The sequence below is a fragment of the Watersipora subatra genome, chromosome 10 (assembly GCF_963576615.1).
Source record: "Watersipora subatra chromosome 10, tzWatSuba1.1, whole genome shotgun sequence".
NCBI lineage: Eukaryota > Metazoa > Bryozoa > Gymnolaemata > Cheilostomatida > Watersiporidae > Watersipora > Watersipora subatra.
The window spans coordinates 39,192,515-39,214,490 of NC_088717.1; the positions used below are offsets into that span (position 1 = coordinate 39,192,515).

General features: G+C 35.5%; 1 protein-coding gene across 1 annotated transcript in view; it reads left to right on the forward strand.

Moving 5' to 3' along the window:
- LOC137405824 (uncharacterized) overlaps window positions 1-21,976 on the forward strand; it is a 46,790-nt gene that overhangs the window by 8,018 nt on the left and 16,796 nt on the right. Inside the window, exons 5-11 of the mRNA XM_068092241.1 lie at window positions 409-558; window positions 981-1,124; window positions 4,470-4,610; window positions 10,585-10,716; window positions 10,876-10,998; window positions 19,133-21,090; window positions 21,780-21,854. Coding sequence (XP_067948342.1) covers window positions 409-558; window positions 981-1,124; window positions 4,470-4,610; window positions 10,585-10,716; window positions 10,876-10,998; window positions 19,133-21,090; window positions 21,780-21,854 — 2,723 coding nt within the window. The remainder of the gene's footprint in view (window positions 1-408; window positions 559-980; window positions 1,125-4,469; window positions 4,611-10,584; window positions 10,717-10,875; window positions 10,999-19,132; window positions 21,091-21,779; window positions 21,855-21,976) is intronic.

Sequence of the window (21,976 nt, forward strand, 5' to 3'; positions counted from 1 at the left end):
AATAATATAAGAAAAGACCACATGTAGTCTGATTACATCAACTGTTATAAATCACTGTGTAATACTAACATTGTCAGCTTACAAACACTTATATAAATATATCATAATATACGTATATGATAACATATAGAACCAAAATCAAATTCATCCTCTAAATGGATCTAATTTGTCAATCTACCATAGTTGTGATAAAAAAATTGCCTGACTATGTTTATGAGTAAAAACATAAATAATAATAGTGAAAGAATGTTGCTGCAATGAGATTGAGATTTCGAAGAAATCGCCTAACTCATTCTGCAAGCTAACGCTGACAGTTTTTCTGCTAGAACTAATGCTGCTAATCTAGTTATTAAAAATTAAAATAAATGATCGTTACTTTTAATAAGTTTGGTACAACTTTTTTTTCAGTTTAGGGAACCTCAAAGTATTGGAGAGATTGAACATGTATAGTACTCACCTCAATTTAGAGAATGAAAAAACGTTGTCTGTGTTCAACCAGTTGGAAAACCTAGCTGAACTTAACCTGACTGAGTGTAAACTCCCTTTCGTTCCGGAAAGGTAAGTTTGTCTTAACTTTAGTCTATGTTATAATCAATTATCTGTCTACAAACCGAAAAGTTTAAAGAGAGGCTTCTGAAGACTGTCATTGCAGACTGTATGGTGAATACATATTCTATCACTGTGGTGGCGTAATAATAGAAATCTTCTATTAGACATTTTGGGCAGCATCTGGTATGACAGCTGTGTGAGAGTAGTTCATATTATAAAACATAGTTTTAAATGTATTGTGTGTGACAGATCATGAGATAATTGATATTTATTAATGGACTTAGATTGACTGTTTTCATATTCTGTACCGAAACAGAACAGTTGCTAGTAGCAAAAGCTATTTTTCATTCATCTATGTAAAGAGTTTGCAAATTTATATGTTGTTTGATGGCATATAAAAAATGTGACTTCCGCTTTTTTAACTATTCTAGTGTCCTGCAACTTCCAAAGCTAACCAAACTGATTCTCACTCGGAACAAACTGCTTGGGCAGACAATTCCTGACAAGTTTGATGGATTAGAGTCTTTACGAGAGCTTAGCCTTAGCACATGTTACCTCTCTGAGCTACCCAGCAGGTAATTTTAGTTACTTCCATATGAGCTGCATATTTTTCCTAAATAAAGCAATTTTCTCATTTTGCCACTCAATACAATTTTTCATTAAAAAGTTTAGTAGAAAATAACTCTTGTTGTTTGAAAAGAAAATATTTTTAAAGCATGTAGCTATTTACATAACTGCTAGTTTAAATTTTAATCATGGTATTTATGATTTGCACATTTGCCATTTTGTTAAATGTTTCAGTCGGACAAAAATGTGGAGTTTTGAAAAGTATATTGTAACTTTGGCAACAGCTCACATTTATTTGAACACCGTAGAGATAGGAAGCTCTAATGGTTTAGACTAAATTAATGTAGAGTAACAACGATTCACTTTTAACCACCAATTTTCAACATTTTAGAAAATTTTGTCATGTTTTACCAAGATGTTCCACGCCAGTGATAGCTTTTTGTGATTCGCGATATTGATGTAAAAGGTTATTCTTTTGGTCACCTTGGCCTAGTCAAATTTGAAGAGATCATCTGGCATCAGCTTTTTCAAGAAAAAATGCTGAAGGGCTTGCCATACTTTTCCTACGGCCAACACTATGTCATATACCCATCATACTATCAGCCATTTACACATTTTTGAAACCAAAATCAAAGAATAAAAATTTGAGTGCAAAAAAGTTACAAAAGTTAACAATTCTGCTTACATTAATTAACAATTTAAATTGTTAAAGCATTTTAGCCGATGAGCATATTAACTTTGAGAGAAACAAAGTGCAGTGAGCGCTATAAAAAGCTATTGATTACGTTAGCAAAGCTCAAATGAAATCACAAAGAGGAAATCTATATATAGATATACATCTCAAAGTTTGTCTTTTGATGGGCTTTTGTTTTCTGTCTGTTTTGCTCTTATTTTGACAGTTTTTAGGTCATTTCAAAATCTATTATTCATTTTTCTGTATTTGTAATTTTCAATTGTGCCATTTAAACTTCAAATGTTCCGTTATAGTGCAACTGTAACGGAACAATTTAAATCCCCAATTTCTGGTTACAACAAAAGGAAGTCGCTAGAAATTTTACGACTAAAAAATATTCACATTGACATTTTTACGTACGAATTGCCTCTACATGCTCTCTCAGTTAGGCTAGGCTAAGTATACTGGTGCGTTGCACTGATGTATCTAATTTCGATATATCTCATTTTTCTGCTTGTACCAGTATCGAGAGGTACCGGTATCGTCGTGTTCAAAATTTTGATGAATAGCTTCTGCAGCAACAGTAACCGTTTATATGGACCCACTTCTATGTACTTTTTCTTATTTTTATTCTGTTTTACCAGTTCTTTTTAATTATGTCGGTATCAATTCCTTTTTCATTGTAACCATTGAAACAAATCATACTTTATCTAGCCATTACTTGATAATTATTTCACATTTAAACACCTTTACCATTATTTATGTTTTTCTTTTAATGCATTTGAACTGCACAAAGCACTTTACTCATGCTATGAAGTTTAAAAGTTATATAGCAAATGTTATATATTAAATTTTTTTTCTCTGTAAAGACTTTTTATTACTTGGGCGTTCATTTAGTCTATACATTAATGTTAGTGCCTGTCATTTGTATGTCCAGTTAAAGCAATAAAATACGCACACACATAACTACTTCTCATCGTATTTGAACTCGGAACTATCTGTTCTGCAGACAGGCAAACTTATCGCTACACCAAGCGGCGTTCATTGCTATTCAGTGGAATAATTGTGCACATACTTATTGCACCTGCCAACCTTTAACGGTGATCGGTTGAACCATAACTGCCACAAACAGCTTTCATTGTTTTTCTGTAGGTAAATCAGACATGCTGATCCCGATTTTGTACTCAAAATAAAGATTGGTGCACTAGCTTTCAAAGTAATTTTTGTTTTTGAAGGCTTTTTTACAGCGATCCAATAGCGGTGTCACAAATGACACAATCGACACAACAAACCTCACCTATAAAAATGTGACGTAACCTAGCTTGTTAGGGATGAAAGTTAGGGATGTTTAATCTGATCTAAAATTATAGAGATGAGTGTCTTAAAACCCATTATTCTCTAAATTCAGCCTTCAAAATAGTTTCAGTTTTTTCTGAAAGGTAAATAAGCCTATTTAACATTGCTTGTAGCTTGTTACAGGGTGTTTAATGGGCAGTCGACCGAAAAAAATGAGCTCAAAAAGTGCGATTCTATCACAAGCTAGCGATGTTATCACGGTTTTTTGAGCTCATTTTTTTCAGTGTTCAGCCTGTTAAACATCTTGTAACAGGCAACAAGCAATGTTAAATAGCTTATCTACCTGTCAGAAAAGACAGATTATTTTGAAGACGGGATTTAGAGAATAATGGGTTTTAAGACACTCATCTCTATAATTCTAGATCGGACTGAACATCCCCAACTTCTGTCCCTAAAAAGCTAGGCTACGTCTCATATTTATGGGCGGGGCTTGTTGTGTCGATTGTGTCGTTTGCGACACCGGTATTGAATTGCTGTAAAAAATGCCTTCAAAAAACAAAAATTACTTTGAAAGTTAGTGGGACCAATCTTTAATTTGAGTACAAAATCAGAATCAGTGTGTCTGATTTACCTATGAAAAAACAATGAAAGCTGTTCATGGCAGTTATGGCTTAACATATCCACTCTTCATGCTTCATCTGACACACTGGAAAAAAACTTTACAGGAAGAAAAATACACGCCCAGAATTCCTGAAATGCTATAAATCTATATATACATTTCTCAAAGTATGTCTATCGTCTGTCTGTCGTCTTTCTGTCATTCCAGCTATAGCTATTAATAGAATAGCTGTAGCTGGACAACAATGTACTAGCTTACTAGCTTAGAATTAGTAAGCTTACTAGCTTAGTTAGTTTATAAGCTGATTTTTAACACTCGGGCAACGCCGGTAAGCACAGCTAGTATATGTATATATAGCATCAACTTAGTAAAACTTACAGCACACAGAAATAAACACCTCCATTTAAAACTTTAAATGGTGAATGTTGTATACGTTAGTTAAAAATAAATTTTCTGCGCAAAAATTTTTTTATTCCCCATGCAATGCTGGGCATTCACCTAGTCACTAATTAAAAATTGCAAAAATCCAACCAGTTTCATGCTGTTGAATTTGACGGGGGTATTTTGTAACGAGTCAAAAATGTCAAACCAGCGGCCGGCAGATGCTTATGGTGTGGTCTTCTAGAAATACACAACAGCTCTTATTACAACTTGAGTAACTCTATAAAACTGAAAAATTATGATATGTAATTGTATATCATATTTGCATGTCACTGTTCATTGTAAATCTTTACGCTTTTCACAGAATTTTCTATTGTGTGGCAGCATGAGCAAACTCAAGAAACTTGAGTCTCTGGACCTGTCTGCTAACAGCCTGTCAATGGAAGGTGACCTGAGCCCTATAGAATCACTTACATCTCTGACCTGCCTTTCTCTGTCGGAGTGCAACCTTGACACTTTGCCAAAGTAAGTTGAAAAAAACTGAACTTGAAATTTGAATTTTTGGCCAGCAATTCACTTGGGACTAACCCTTTACATCAAACAAGCACCGACCAGTCCTTGTCATTGGGCTTATAAATGGGTGCTATTGTTCAATGGTTTTTCATAGATGTTTCACTAACTCTTTCACTGCCGCATTAAATTCTGATCGAATGATTATTCTGCCCGAAAAAACCGGTATACTGCTAGTATTTAAGCAATATCTCGAGAATCAAAACAGATATCGTTTTACTGTAAAAAACATCTTATTCGGAACAAAATATTTTACAAGATAAGTATAAAATTGTTTAGTGAATCCCATTCTTGCAAAATCTCTGACGCTTTATTTGCGTTGAATGATCGCATTGTGCTTCTTATTGCCACGATGATAACGATTCGGTTTTTCCATTTTGAAAAATAATTAAAATGAATTTGCTGAAACAAACAATTTTATTTTAGTTGCACGTGATTGGCAACAAGGTTGTTTCATTGAAAACAAAATTTGATTGGTCTAGCTAATGTGTGGGCTTCGTAATGAAGAGAAAGTTGAAACCCTATTGATAAGCCGATACATCAGCTTATGGCCAGTACTCATATTACCGCGAAAGCTGATACATCGGCTTACGGTAGCGAAAGAGCTAAAGAAACAGACTTCAAAACCTTTGACTTCAAAAAACGTGAAATTCTATTGATAAGCCGATACATCGGCTTACGGTCAGTATTCATATTACCGCGAAAGCCTCTATTATGGTAGCGAAAGAGCTGAAGAAACAAACTTCAAATACAGGCATTCGGTGAAGTAAAGCAAGAATGAAGTAATGCTGAAAAAAAATATTGATGAGCACCTGCCTTGTACAGTCACAATGACAAGCTCTCCTCTTTAACTGCCTACCATTTGTTACTACAAGTTTACTATTTTAACTGATTGCTACATGTCAGTTCTCTGACAGGTTCTAACAAGTATTCCCATCAGTAAGTGTCAGTTAGCTGTTTTAGCAAATGCATTTTTAAATCAAATGCAATGGCAATGTGGAAACATTTTGCAGTTTTTATGGTTAGTAGTCTCACTTTTAGGGAAAATGCTATTATTAATTATAATCTGATGAAGAAAAAATGCAAAAGTTTCTCTTTGAGTAATTTGGTGGCCTCAAAAAGGCCAATGGGGACTGACTAGCCTTTTTTCTACAGCTCACAAGAAAGTGAAAACCAATGTGGGCTCTTTGGCATTAGCAGATTTTTAATTTTCTCCTTTTCATGATGACTTTCATATTTAGTCGGTGTCAGCAAGGTTGGCCTTGGATTAAGCAGAAAACAGTTTATTGTCTGATCAAGGCAATGAAATACCAACTACAGTCAATTCCTGAAATACTAACTACAGTCAATTCCTGCTTCTTTGCACTTCACCTCCCTAGACTTGTAATTGTCCAAAAAAAGTCTCAGGTTAGAATGACTGCCCGATGCGGCTGTGTCAGCCCAAAGAGTGACAAGTTTTGTGGCAACTTTTTGGCTTTCACGACAGAAGACGCAAGCTATGTGCGCACACGAGTTTCACACCAGTCTAGCGCTGTGATTTTTGTTTGTTATTATTTTTACTGCTATTCATATCAGTTTAGTGTTGTGCAAACATTTCTAGGAATTTAAAGTTTAGAGATTTTATGACTTTACTCATGTGTGTGGCTGTAATCAACTACGTATATTGACTTTGAACCATAACAACACCGTGAAGTCTAAAAACAAATGCAAGTAACCAATACAAAAGTTCAAACAAAACTAGTTCAATGAAAAGCCTCATCACTAGGTTTTCTTAGTACAACCATAAGCAAATGAATGATCAAGAACATGAAGGATGCAAAATGATATAAAAGCTCATAACTATAGTACCTTTTGCTCCTGGTAAATAACTTTGAGACTTTGTGTAACAAGAATTCTTTTAGTAATTAAATACATGATAGGTGCAAATAAAACAGACTGACCTTCATGAGAAGTTAAGGCTTTTGAATCACTGACTTTCAAGCCTTGACTTTCCATGAAAGCCAGGTCTTTTATCACTGGATAATCACAAAAAAGGTCTCAGATATTCACATAATATCTCACAGAGTCTATGAAAAATGATCATTATAATACACACTCTTTACAATTACGCTGTACCCTATTGTAGATATAACCATATTTTACTCTCTCATGTATACTGCATATGCCTTTTGTACAATATTGTTGTCAGGAGCATTTTTGCGAAACAATATAGGCTGTTTTATGTAAAGTGCTCAATTTTCCATGTCCGAACTCTGTCAATGTCCGAGCCTCTTCAATGTCCGAATGTTTTCAACTTCCAAACTTTTTCAATGTCCGAACCTTTTTAATGTTCAAATGTTTTTAATGTTCAAACTTTTTCAATGTCCAAAATTTTCCAATGTCCAAACTTTTTCAATGTCCAAACTTTTTTAATGTCCAAACTTTTTCACTGTCCATACTTGGCCTAGTCTGTTTAAGCTTAAACAAATGAGGGTTGCCTGCGCTTTTCCGGGTGTTCTCAGCTATTGGACCCAGTTGTACTAGGTTTGTACCTATGAAGGCCTCTGGAAGAGAGGAGAGCTAGACAATACTCTGCCGCGACATTCTTGGTTCCAAGCATCAACCTATTCGTTTAACACCTAAAGTATATCTACAAGTACAGCTGAAGGAATTGAAACCCCTCAAGTAAGCGTAAGCCAAATACAATGTGTGCATCAAAGTTATTGAGATATCTTTGATGATACAACCTGCCTTAATTGATGGCATGAGATAGAAGGAGAACATCATCAAGTCACATGGTGTACGACCTCGGCATGCAAAAAACCGGCACTGATGCTCGGTATTCTTTTCAGAAAGATTGAATTACTGCAAGGAGAGTCAAATATATCGCAAAGATATTTAAGACAGACCATGAAAGGTTGGCTAAAGATACAGAGTCAACTCTAGAGCATGGGTATAGTGTCGATATAATTTTATCGCAAAGTTTTTTGGAAATTTTCATTCACACCGATAGGCTGGGTTGTAGCTACTTGCTGCAAGGGACTTTCACTCCAAGAGAAAAGCAGTTCTCAAGTTTTCAACTTGCCAAGTCAACCATCACTACAAACATTTTGGACCATGTAAACAACCGAGCAATTGGCATGCAAATTGGCTTTGACAACAGTGGATTATAATTTTTACAAAAGTGTAGTAAAGTAAGCTGACTATTTCACCCAACTTTGGGTGAAGTGTTTGCATTGCAAAAGATCATGGTTGTAGGTCAAGGGTCAAAAGATCATGGTTGTAGGTCAAGGGCACATATAATCTTTATCACTGCATCTACGTAATATCATGCTACTTGCTGAGCATCATCTAAACACACTGTACAATGTTTTAAGACAAGTGCCATCCCATTTTAGCGCTTAGTAATAATTTAGTCCCTTAGTAATTTTGTTTCATCATGGTCTCTCTATCTCTCTCCCTCTCTTTTTGAAGGCTGACTTGAAAGAAAATTCACATTACAGTTATTTGGTATCAAAAGGTTCACCATGTTTTACTCTGGTTATAGGTTCAAAATACGTATAAATGGGATTACAAGTTCTTAAAAGCTAAAAGAAACAGTTTATCGCAACCATCACGAAAACGGCTGTAGGTTGTAATCCATCTTCAAAAAGGCTCAAATGTGACGTAGTTGAACAAGATGGCTTCTGTTTACACTTTCATGCAACCTTATTCGTCGAAATATTTTCACAAATATACTTCATGCATTCAATAAAACCATGTTTATTGTCCTTAGGCGTCCATTTCATCGTCATTGTAATGCTGTCACATTAAGCACTGATATCTCAAAACCTACCTTGAAACGCAGTTTAATTTTTTAACCTTAGCTCAAGGGAGTGCACATCATCCTCTGATAAACATCAAGAACCTGTTGGTCACCTGTGATGGTCAAAATATGCTGCAGAAACTGTTCGCGCCATCTGGCGGAAAATATGGGTCACATGATCAGATTATGACTAAATTATTAGACCAAGCTGAAACGAAATTGTAAAGTAGCGAGCATCTATACTTGGTAAGGGCTTTTCGGTAGAACTTGAAGTGTTTGTCATAAACTAGTGCTATGAAAAGTGTTATATTGAGCCTTTTATTGGCCTCTCATTTCATGTGATATCATCATGTGTCAAAACAATAATCACGTCGAGTTGAATACATCATCAAAATAAGGCATTCTAACCTACGGCGTTTTCGTTATGGCTGTGATTAATGGTTCGTTTTTGTGTATTTGAGAGCTTGTAATCACATTTCTACATATTTTCAGCTTGCATCACAGCAGAGTAAGACAAGGTGAATCTTTTGATAGCAAATAACCGTAATGCAAATTTTGTTTCAAGTCAACCTTTAAGTACCAAGTCTTGTGAAGACATAGGCGATCATGGTTCTTATCATATTGGGTGTTTCTTAGTATGACACCATCTCTAGCTGGCTGGCTGTTGGCTCGTAGGGAGCTCCTCCACCCTTTTTCAGGTTTTGTTTTTGGTCTTGCGGAGTAACCAGCCACCCTCCTAATCCATGCTAAAAGGCAGATGAGGAGCCAGTTTAATGGCTGTCCCAACTTGGCACAGGAGCAATTTTGGTTGGATGTCCTTCTTAACATCACCAATGGTTCTTATGTGACTGGAATCACTAACCTATTGATCATAAGACAGTGCTCTAATGATGGTTGCACATTTAATATTTAATAGCATTAAACTAAACATATACCAAGTAATGTTCACCTACTTACAGTGACCTTACAGTGACCTAATGCTTTTACACAATTACTGATGCTTGAGACTTTTCAGTCATCACCTTTTGAGTACATCTAGTCACAAACTCTAACAGCATGAATGTCATCATCACACTAACTTGACATCTTGGTATACAGCATTACTGTCGTATTAGTAGTCTGCTTGTTCTGGTTTATACTGCTGTAATAGCTAAACATTGCATCTTTGTTTTGCCACCAAATTGTGGGAAAACTAGCAAGTCATGAAATTTTGTAATATATAATTGGTATTAAAAGCTAGCCACAATAATAAGAGCAGTGTCCATCCATCTGTTTCCACGCTAAGAATTAGGGAAAAAGTTGCTTCACGCAAAAATTGAACTCATATACTCTGGTTAACAGACTATCCCATTAGCTGCCACACCACTCAGATGTCATGCTGGTTTACGAAATAATTATGGATATATTACGATTTCTCACGGTGCACTGGGACTGCCAAGCATGTTAGTAAACAACAGTAAACACTGCCATGGACATCATGTTAAGAAGGCATGGAAAGTATTAAAATATTTTGACAAGTGAGGCTATGCAGTGTAATGAGGAAAGCGAAACAAGCTCTAAAAGTTACAATATTGAATACAAGTTCTCAAGAGCCTTGTCAGGACATGACCGATGCAACATGACAATTGCTAATTAGAGCTTGTCATGCTACATGTGTGAGAGATCTCTTGACAATTGAGTATGGTGTCTGTGTAACTTCTGGCATTTTTTTAAAAGCAACATTGTGCAAACAATGGCTTCGTGATTTTGGCTGGACATGTCTGAGTCTGGTGGCAAGGGAACCTCGGCGATGAGATATACGACCATTTGCTAAGCAAAATTTGAGATGTAATGGAATTTTCTTCACCACCAGTGACTTTTTAGGAAATTCAACCCCAAACTGCTGTTTGCACATCAGGCGCTCTAAACCACTATGCCACAGATGTTCTCAACGCTACTAACTTAGTGTTTTTGTATGGACAGAATATTAAGAATAGAAAGTCAGCAAAAGCAGTGAGCAGACAGCTTTGACAGTTTCTAGAAATAAAACATCAGCTCACTAACAAGAAGTGCTGACTGCCATCTTGTTGCACCAGCCATTGACACAAAAGCCTGATGTTTAGATTGTCTTTTAGTTTTCATACTTGGTACATATTTATTTTGAAGACTAGACAAGCTAATCAACTTGCGTAAGCTGGAACTAGCGTGCAATAACTTTTCTACGGCAGTCAGTCAAGAAGATGAAGTCTCAGAGGATGCTTCAGCCACCTTTGCCATATTAGATGGAATTCCCAAAAGGTAATGGAATTTCTTTACACAAACTTTGTAGCATAGATAATTTAATGGCAATTTTTTGTTCGAAGGATATTATTATTGTTTGCACAGAAAGCCGTTATTCAGCCAAATGCAAATTTTTCATTAATTAGCTAAAAAGAAATTCAACTCTATGTTTTGTAGCGTGTCCGAGCTTGACCTTTCTGGCAACAATTTTTCTGGTGGATTACCAGAGATTGTGGGTGACTTGCCTAATCTGACATGCCTGAAGGTTTCAAACTGTTATCTTGCGACGGTTCCAGAAAGGTAGGATATTCATATTTACTATGTTAGGAAATCTAAAGATAGATTTACAAGCTGCCATAAATACTTTGGAAAAATAGGATTAGCATATATATATATACTAGCTGCATTACCCGTGTTCGGGAACAGATTTACGTAAAGCAAGTTTTATTGGTAGTTGTCTTTCATACTGTAAAACAACTCCAAATATACAGTCTACGGAAATTGTCCTGATCAAAGAATGCATGCACATATACATGTCAATGTTGGGGAGAACAATGGAAATCTGCAATGTGTCTTACAGCTAGATGCGTATAAAATCTAGTAAATATTCTAGATTCATGTGTCTAGATTCATGCATCCGTTCATACCCGTCTATATTTGCAGTTGACGATCGCGCACTTTTGCCGCTGAGCCCCGCCTCGGCTGACCAGTCTTCACATGCCTCGCAGTTGAAAATTGCGTTCTTGCACTCACCTCGCAATCAATCGCTTCGCACTCACAATCAATCGCTTCGCACTCACAATCAATCGGCCAGCCTCGCAATCAATCGCCTTGCACTCTCCTCGCAATCAATCGCCTTGCACTCGCCTTGCAATCACCTCGCCTCGCAATCAATCGCCTTGCAATCAATCACCTCGCACTTGCAATCAATCACCTCGCACTCGCCTTGCAATTTATCACCTTGCACTCGCAACCAATCGTCTCGCAATCAATCGCCTAGCACTCAATCGCCTCGCATTCACCAACTCATTCATCCGGAAAGCCGCGCCTGTAGACTCTTGCTGCACTCGGGGCGAAAAAGGTAACCCGCGCATCCCCGAGTGACGCCACGGTCCCAAGCCTAGCTGTGCTACCCGGCGTTGCCCGGGTAGTAAAAAAAGTCTTTGCACAGAAAATTGATTTTTATTTAACATAATTTTTTATAACAACATTTGCCATTCTAACTTTCAAACTACATATCATGAAAGAAGAGTTTTGTGTAGTTGAAATAAATTAAGAGAGAAAATAAAACAACTGTAAAGGTTTTCAAACTTTTTCACACAACTACAACTTTCAAACTTCATATCATGAAGAAGAGGTTTTGTGCAAGTCTAATAAATTAAAAAAATGAAACAATTGTAAAAGGGATTAGATGTAAATTTAAAATAATTAGCAAGTTAAATAGCTAAATTAAGTTGGTTTTGCAACAATTACAATAAAAGATAATACGGTAATGATACGATTAATACAAACTGAGAAAACAAAATAAAAATCATGAATATGTTGAATTAATAGTAGCAATTCTTGCATAAAAGTGTGTGGGTATAAAAAGGTTACTGTCCCATCAGAAACTATCCATCAATTCTTTGAATACGACGATACTAAAAAATATGACAGAATATCATAGTATTTTGTAGTTGAAATTTTATTAAAACAATGTCTGCCAAAAATGGTTGAATAAAAGAATAATATTAATAATGAATTGGAAACTAATCAAGTAATAATAACAGTGATAGGAAAATGAATAATGTTTAAACTTCAAACACGATACTCAATCTATGTTTAAAAGAATGCAAGATGAAATAATAACAACGATGAAACAAACTTTAAAAAACTTATATTATAAACTTCAAAAGTCATAAGAAGTGTATAAATGTAATAAGAGAATTTAAATATCTACTATATGTAAATGTATGTAAATATAAGATAGTGGAGAATAACTGATACTTGCAATCTTACACGATAAATCTTACAGCAATCTTACAAATGTTTGTTGTAAAATGTGAAAATAATTACGAAAAACTAACTGGTTAGATTTAACAGGAAAGGTGTGTAAGCTAATACATCTAGCTGTACAACCCAGCGTTGCCCGGGTAATAAAAAAAAACACTGAACAGAAAATTGATTTGTACTCTGAATACGACGATACTGCTACAACGATATGTTATGTAAAAGTAAATTATTGTAGTGTCTTTGTCTGATCGAAGGTGAGAGAATATAGATGTTACTCCTACTCGAGATAATACAATTGTCCGCGTGAAAAGTAGTGACCTTAACAGCGATTTAGCAATTGAACCTTAAGAAAAGCCAGAAATAGAGGTTCACAAAAACGGCATCGTGTTTCATAGAATTAATAAAATTTAGTCGCCAAATTCTAATATCGAGAGAGTCTATTGTCGATATCGTTTTGCCGAAAACAAATTAGCCCTAATACGTCGAGGACAAAAAAGCACCGTGTGTCATGCAGCTAAAAGAAAGCCGTAGAGTTGTAATTATTACGTCATTTTGGGGTGAAAACGGCAAACGATGAATAGGTTATGAGGCGCAATAACCGGAGATTCTCGTTAATGCGCCCTAGATACTTAGTAGCGGCTAATAGTCCGAAAAGTACGGTACTCTATAAAGCGGACAGACAGATACACAGATAGATAGACAGACAACGATTGCCGTTTATATAGTAGATATATATTAGAACTGCTCAATTATCGCGTCAATTAAACGATTAACGCGATCAATACAAACCCACGATTAATTGAGTTGAGCCAATTAATCTTCATGATGTGGTTCCTTTGTATTGTTTAATATATTGTAAAGGAATGAGCCGGCCTTTACTCAGGCACGATTTAGATTGCAATAAGTGTTGCATAAATTGTAAGAGAAGTGAGTATGGTTTTTTGTTAGTTTTATTCTGAAGGAATTGTCATTAGCCGTCGAGCTGTGACTACTCTGCTCCCCAGCGAGAGCACTCCCTATATATACATATATTTTTCCCGGACCGTATAATGGAACCGGGTAAGAAACCGTATAAGAATAAATCATAAATAGACTCGCTAACACGTTGGCTTAATTACGGCCAAACTAACAAAGTACTAACGATAGGACACATTATAAAGACAGTCACATATTGCAAAATATATATAAGAGTAATTATATGCACGTAAAACACATAATAAAGACAGACACAACATTCAAAATACATTGTATATACTGGAAATTCCGCTGTCATACAGCCCACGACCAAAGTGATAATGGAAAAAAGAAAGGGTACTGTTGATTGTTGAAAAAGTAGTTCTCAGCAGGAATTGACAGAGTATAGTGTAAATGAGACTTGTTTGAGATGATTTAAAATAAATTTGAGGGAGCACGACTCTAAAAAGGTGCGGCTAACAATTTATTTTTGCGGTTGAAACCAGGTATACAAGTAATTGGTTAATTGTTGATATTACAATATCTGTTATAAGTAGGCTATACAGTATCTGTTAAATGTCGGCAGCCTAGTCTCCTCCCTTTTGCGTTGTAAGATTTTGTCATGGATAGCTAATCGAGTGATGCGCTCCCTAGCCAAGTTGTTAACAAGTAAGTCATTGATGTTTCGAACCCCAGAGAGAGCAACAAACGATATTCCAGCGGTCATTCCGTGGTGGCCTATATCAATGACAGCTTTAGCCATGGTAGAACCTTGACTCTTGTGTATTGTCAAACCCCATGCTAGATCGAGAGGAATGCCTCGTCATAAAGTGGCATTGTAGTTCGGCCCTAGCTTGTACATAAGTTGTAAAGAATTTCGGCTAACGTTTTAAATAGTTCAATGAAACCTTCGGTGATTGGACAAAAAAGACATAGGCTGAGAAACTGTGTACCACAATTTTGCACCTGTAAATTGGTCTACGCTTCAAACGGTCTACGTTTATTACAGAAACCTTGGGAATAAATTCGATTACAAGTAAACAAGGCCATTGACTGGTGAAATAAGCAAGGTTTTCTCGTGAAATGCACACTGCTAAATAGTTCTACTATCTGTCGCACGGCTTTATTGGCGTTTCAATTTTTGGTCTTAACTTTTATTAAACCGAGCTTTTCAAGCGTTTTGTGGAAATTTTCATCCAAATAAATCTGTCTATTTGTGTATAATCCGATCAGATGGGTAAGTCTTAAGATAATAATGACGGTTTACAAAGACTTGGTAACATATTTAAATAGGTTTGTATATGTTTTGTATCGTTATTATACTTTAACGGCTCTACAAAACGATGGTTAAATTTGTTGATGAAATTTTGATACAATGGTTCGTCTCATTGTTGATGAATAATTTTCGAGAGTTGTGTGCACATGTGCATTTATCGTAAATCTCCCAACCAATAGCTTCGCTCTGTTTGGTCGTGGGATAAAAATAATTATATGCGATTATATGAAATATAAGAAGTAAATTCATGGCCTGGCATCCGCCACATAACATTAACATAGCAGGTTACTACCATTTAATTTACTAACAAATAAATACTATGACAAGCACCACTTTTTTACCTATTAGTTACAACCACAGTTATATTGCATTTTAACAATGAAAACACTAAGTGTGTCACTAACGTAAAACTTGTTTATACAATACAAAGACACAAGCACCGTGTCGATCTAGTTGTAAGCGGCCATGCCATTAGTTATTTGAACATGTTTCTAGGTAATAGCAACAAAAGCGATTTCAGTATTATTTAGTATTTTACAGTTTAATTTTTGTTTTATATTTGAGAACTTTTTAAAGTAAATTATACATGTATCTTCATGTTTCAAAAAATCACAATCTTATTTCAGCTTTAGAATGATAGTAATATAAGATTGACAATTTATTGGAACGTGAAAGCAGAAAAATGCCCTCCGTACTAGGTAGCGCATTTTCATGATGATGATGATGATGAACTCTTTATTGACAAAATAAAATATGATATACAACAATGAAACAAAAGCCTCTTTTTGCAGGCTAAGATGAAATGAATATGTATGGTCTGATTATAGCACATATTAGCTAAAATAGTAAATATTATCTAAATTATGATATTACATCATATCATATTTTCATATGTTGTTGGAAGTATAACAAGACAGTGAAGTGCAATATATACCACAAAGAATTTGCTTACCACCTCAGTACATCAGCATTACGATATCATTTTGCTAATTCTCATCCTACCGCTCAGAAATCATCACCATCTGTCGCAGACAATAACTGCTACTACTCACTACTGCCACTAGTGTTCCCTGTGAGCGGCTATTCTCGAAAGCTGGCAATACTGTATGCAGGAAGAGGGCATCTCTTCATTGGGATAATGTGAATAAACTGTGCTGCCTCAACTCTTGGCTGGCTTAATTATAGACTTTCATAGACTATTTTCATACTCATAATAACTATTACATTGTAACCTATGTACATTTTACATAACATGTAATCCTGTAAACAATAGTTGTATCAAATATAATTAATTTATAAGTAGCTGTATTATTTGTTTTCGAATATACAGGTTTTTGCTAGATTAATTCTAAGATCAATCAAAGATTAACTGGTTCAGACCAGTTATTAATCGCAATTAATTTTTATAATCATTGTGCAGCTTTAATATATATATTTCATATACTAGCTGTGCTACCTGGCGTTGCACGGGTATAAAAAATCAGCTTATAAACAATGAGAGGTAATGAGAGTTGCCTGCCACTTGCTATTAGCTTGACACATTGCCAAAAGATAATTTGAGTAATCTTACTAATAAGAGCTACCCCTCTCTGTGACGTTACGCCATCCCTTTGTGTCATGACCGAAAGCAGTAGCCTATTTGCTACCATATAGTGACATATATCGCCCAGCAAATCTATCAAGCTCGTGTGGCTGAATTGGTAAGGCAGTCGGTCTGGTGAACATGAGGGTCTGATATCAAATCTTCTGCGGTATGGCTTCTTTATTCTAAGATTTTAATAGCTATAGCTTGACATATACAACAACGACAAACTTTGAGAAATATATCTATATAGATGTATATATACAGTGAAACTCGGATAACTCAAACTTCACGGGACCGAGCAAAAGTGTTCGAATTATCAGAGTGTTCAAGTTATCAGAGCACTGTCACAAGTCCATGTATTTACTTATTTATTAGTAGATACATGAACATATACAAACTATAATATAAATCAAAAGCACAAATGGCTTGTTTCAAATTAAATGCTTCTAATGTAAAGTTTAAAACGTTTTTATCAAAAAGTATAGAGATTTTTCTATCACTTGATATTGGTTTGTTGTTTGAGGTGATGTTATTGCCAGGACGTTTTTTAGAGTGACATTGGCAAAACTTGATCGTTGCTGAAATGCTCAAAGAAAAGACATCTTTTTCTTTTGAGCGTTTTACCCACGATCAATTTTGCCGATCTTTCTTGAAGTTTATGGAAAGATTACCTTACTTTACCTGGGATTCGTTAAGAGCAACACTCTGAGGCAGTTCAATTAAAAGTTTTACGAGGTTTTACGGTACATTGTATATCACTCACGCTTTTTGAATGGATAATTATTGAATGTACACACGTATTTTGTGTTTAGGTCAAACGATGAATAGTTTTTTTTTAGCTAAGACAACGTATACGTTTGATTACAACATTTTTTAAGACGTTTTAAACATTCAACATTCCGACGTTAATTCAACACGGAATCAACGTCGGAAAACTATTCATCACGGGCTAGCCGGGTCACGCACTCAAGGATTTTCGCCACGCAAATACAAAACAAAAACAACATGCTGTTTTTGTTTTGTATGTGCGTGGCGAAAATCCTTGCGCCCGTGACCCGGCTAGTCCGTGCTATTCATCGTAAAGCAGTATAAATCAAATTTCACCAAACCTTTAGAACAGTCGTTGACAAAAATATTTTGCCGATGGAGGTAATAACGACGCTTATGAATTACGAAAAGTTGAGGTTTACCTCTATGGCTTGGAATAAAGTGATTTTCTAAAGTGATAAGCAACCGTTTCGGTAGCCGTTGGGCAAAAAACAGTTCGTTATAACAGTGTTGAATTCGAGTTATATAGAGCCATTTATCATTGCGTGGGAACGGACCAAGCAAATCCAGTCGAGTTAACCATGTGTTCACTATATCCGAGGCCGAGTTATCCATGTTTCACTGTAGCTAAACGCACATATATAATGTCGGAAAAACTTTAAGATTTATATATATATACACTAGCTGTACAACCCGGCGTTGCCCGAATCATAAAAAAGTCTTTGGACAAAAAATTGTTTTGTATTTAACATATAACAACATTTGCCATTCTAACTTTCAAACTACATCTGTTGAGAAAACTTTTTTAAACTTTGTCTAACAACTTTTAAACTTCATATCATGAGGAAAATGTTTCGTGTAGGTCAAATAAATTGAAAAAAAATAAAACGACTATAAAAGGGTTTACATGTAGATGTAAAAGGAAAATAATTTGCAAGTAATAGCTAAATTAAGTCTGTTTTGCTACGATTACAATAAGAGATGATTCGGTAATGATATAATTAATACCAACTGAGAAAACAATAAAAATTCAGAATATGTTGAATTAGTAATAACAATCCATGCATAGAAGTGTGTGTATGAAATAGTTACTGTTTGACCAGCAGCTGCTATCCATCAAAATTTGAATACGACAATACTGGTACGACGATATGTAAAAATGAGATATGGTAGCGTCTTTGTCTGACCGAACAGTGAGAGAATTTAGAGGCCTTCCTACTCGAGATAATGCAATTGTCTGAGTGAAAAGTATTAACTTTCACCGCGATTTAGCAATTGAACCTAACGAAAAGTCGGAAATAGAAGTTAACAAAAACGCAAAAAAGCATTGTGTTTCATAGAGTTTGAGAAAATCTATTGTTGATATCATTTTGCCGAAAACAAATTCGCCCTAATACGGCAAGGACGGAAAAGCATCGCGTTTCATAGAGCTAAAAGAGTTCATAGAATTTAAATTAATACGTCATACGTATACGTATAAAATGTATACATTATGTAGTAAGAATGAGCAGTTGCATAAGCTTCCGTGGTTTTGTTGTTAAAGCGTTGAACTTTCAAACTGTGTTCGCAATCTTCGTGAGTTCAAATCTATCATAATGTGGGTTTTTCATTATGTATAGGTATTAGTATCTATTGTTTCCTAAGTTTACATTTCTAAGTAGAGTTACGGGTTAAACTATGTCAAATATATTTTATAAGCATTTACCCTTTTATTACACACCATTTGATTATGTTGCTTTAAGATCTTTTCTACCAAAACTGCACACTGTGTAATGCAGCCTTATAAAGCTTTCTTTAAAATGTCTTAGCACTTTTGAAATAAATACTTTTTCTATATGAACCATGTTCTTTTGTTGTAGCATATTATCCATCAAAGATTTGGAGGTTCTGGATATTTCAAAAAATAATCTCACCGACCTTCCTGAGAACATTGGTCAAATGAAAAAGTTGAAATCTTTAGATTTGGCAAACAGCTCTAGATTAAAATCTATAATTACTCTTCCAAAACTTGAAATCCTGGACAAGCTGAATGTTGAAAAATGTGGCGCTCTGTTGTCCCCACCGTTTGAGGTATGCAAGCAGGGATTGGAGTTCATTCGAAAGTTCTGTTCAGAGGTAGATGAAGAGAAGCAGCCATTCAGCATTTTGCCCACCGTCGTTGTTGTTGGAAAATCTAGCAGTAGAAAGAAGTTATTGATCAAATCATTAGTAGCAGGCAAAATGATTCCTGTTCATGAAGATGAAGTTGAGGATGATTTCTCCACTATAGCTGAGAAGGTTCAAACGATAAAGATTGGTGAGAAGGAACTGCTTAGGGTTATAGATTTCGGTAGTCGCGAGATATTTCAGGTAATGTTTTGCTTAACTCTGACAGAGGATTCCATCCCAGTTATAGTTGTGAACATGGATGAGTACAAAAAACCTGGCTACGCTAAAATAACGAAACGATTGTGCTTTGACTATATCGCTTATTCCTACCTTACAACGAAACGTCTGCCAAAGCCAAAGCTTGTGCTGATTCAGAGGGACAAGTTTAACTCGACAGAAGAGTTTGAAACGCTGAGATCCAAGTTTTTAGAGGACATACAAGACATTCGACGTAGTTTATCACCAGCCAAACAAGAAACAGACAAGTGTTTTAGCAACTTGAATGAAGATTTCTTTGAAAAGCAAAATATTTTTGTAGTTGGCAATGACTACGAAGCAGTGGGTGAGCTTAGATCTAAACTCATCAATGAAAGTAAATCACTTTCTAAGCAAATACCTGCAAAATGGGAAGAGGCCAGTAGAGAGATTGCTAAAATTTCTGAGCCTATGGTGAGTGTTGACGAGATTGTGAAGAGTAAAATTTTAAAAGACTACAATCCTGAGATCTGCCGAAAGATTCTCTCTTTCAGTCACAGCAGTGGTAAACTTCTTTGGTATCAAAATGTCCAAGAACTTCAAAACTATGTTTTTCCTAAGGTTGAAACCGTTACTAATTTACTGGCAGTGTTCTTCGATTCAAAACAGAAAGCTAGAAAAGAAATGTTTCATGAGTTCTTATCCGATGAGGGCAAATGGATCGGAGGGAAAGAGCTAGAAGATTCAGAAAAAAGGTTTCAAGACACAGGAGTAATGAGCAAGACACTTTTAATCTATCTCATCAAAGAGAAAAGTCAATTCCAAAGTGATGCAGAGGTACAGGTTGCTCTCACAATTCTTCAGTCTTTTCAGCTAGTATTTGGACCAATCAAACAAGAGAAGGTAGAGAGCTACGTATTTCCCTATTTTGTCAAGGGACGCTTAGAAGATGCCGCAAGTCATCCCAAAGAATTCCCTTTCAAAATCGAAAACAAGATTTGGTTTGAAGATCTTCTACTGCCACAGTATGTTTACCACCAGGTGAATGTACAACTCCTTCAGCTCTTGCAGAATGAGTCAACTGCACTACCTCTGATCAATTCGGACATACATGTAAAAAACAATGGAGTTCACGTAGCTTCTGATCGATTCAGTATTCTGATGACTCACGACTTCAAGTCTATCAAAATTGAGCTCTGCAGCGAGGTGAAGTATGTGAAGCAATCATGGGATTTAATGGTGAAGATGTCAAACACTACAATTCAATGGGTGTGCAAAACTTGGAAAGCTGCAGAATGGAAGTGTGAAATAACATGTCCACATTGCCAGCTTACCAAATCAAAAACTTCTCATCAGGATGTGAACCCAAAATGGATCAATTCAGACAGCCGTCACAATGTGCAGTATGTACGAGGAATGAAAGAAATGAGCTGTAACGGGGAACCTGGTGTGCCTGCAGCCCTAAAACAACCTTGTAAGTAATTACTATCTGGTCAAGTTGGCCACAAATGATACTTTGTCTCAACATGACCAGTTATCTTTTATACATGTGTAGGACTTGCTGCTACAGTCTTCCTAAGCAAAATATTGTCACAGTCATTCAGAAATGTATGTAAGTTTGAAATTATATGTTAATACAAATACATATGTATATATAAGTATGGATATAAATGTGTATAATATAATAGTATAATATAATATAGTTTTAGCATTCGTAGTATACCACCGAATGCCTGGCATTGCAGTTTTTTGCAAATTTTTTTTATTTTCAATCAACATATAGGACATTTACTGTTTTAACCTTTGAATAAAGGCGTTTATTTCTTTTTTGTGTGTGTCCAGCCAATGCATAACTCAAATATTTGAAAGATGAAGCTAAAACAGATTGTTGAAAAACACCTCTTATGCTACCCATTTGCTCAAGATTCGAAACAGCTTATAAACAGTGGTAGGTAATCATAGATATATAAACCTATATATATATATATATATATATATATATATTATACATTACTACAACATTGCACATATATATACTATAATTGTTAAAACTAAAACCACTCAAATAAGAGTTGCTACATTTGCCTGAGACGTAGCACAATACAGTTTGTCCTAACCATAAAGATGAGCGTTGGTACCACAAATGACTCGCCATTTTTACAGGTGATACTCTGTCTAGGAGAGAGTTACGAGAGTTGGAAAACTATGTGAATGAAAAACTTCATGCAAGCAGACAAAGTAAGATTTATTATTTAGTATTGCTGCCAATAAAAACCTTACTTTAATCAGTAACCTTTGAATACACATTGTTATTATTATTGTGATTGAAAGCTGTCACTGATTTACGCATTCTTTAGCAT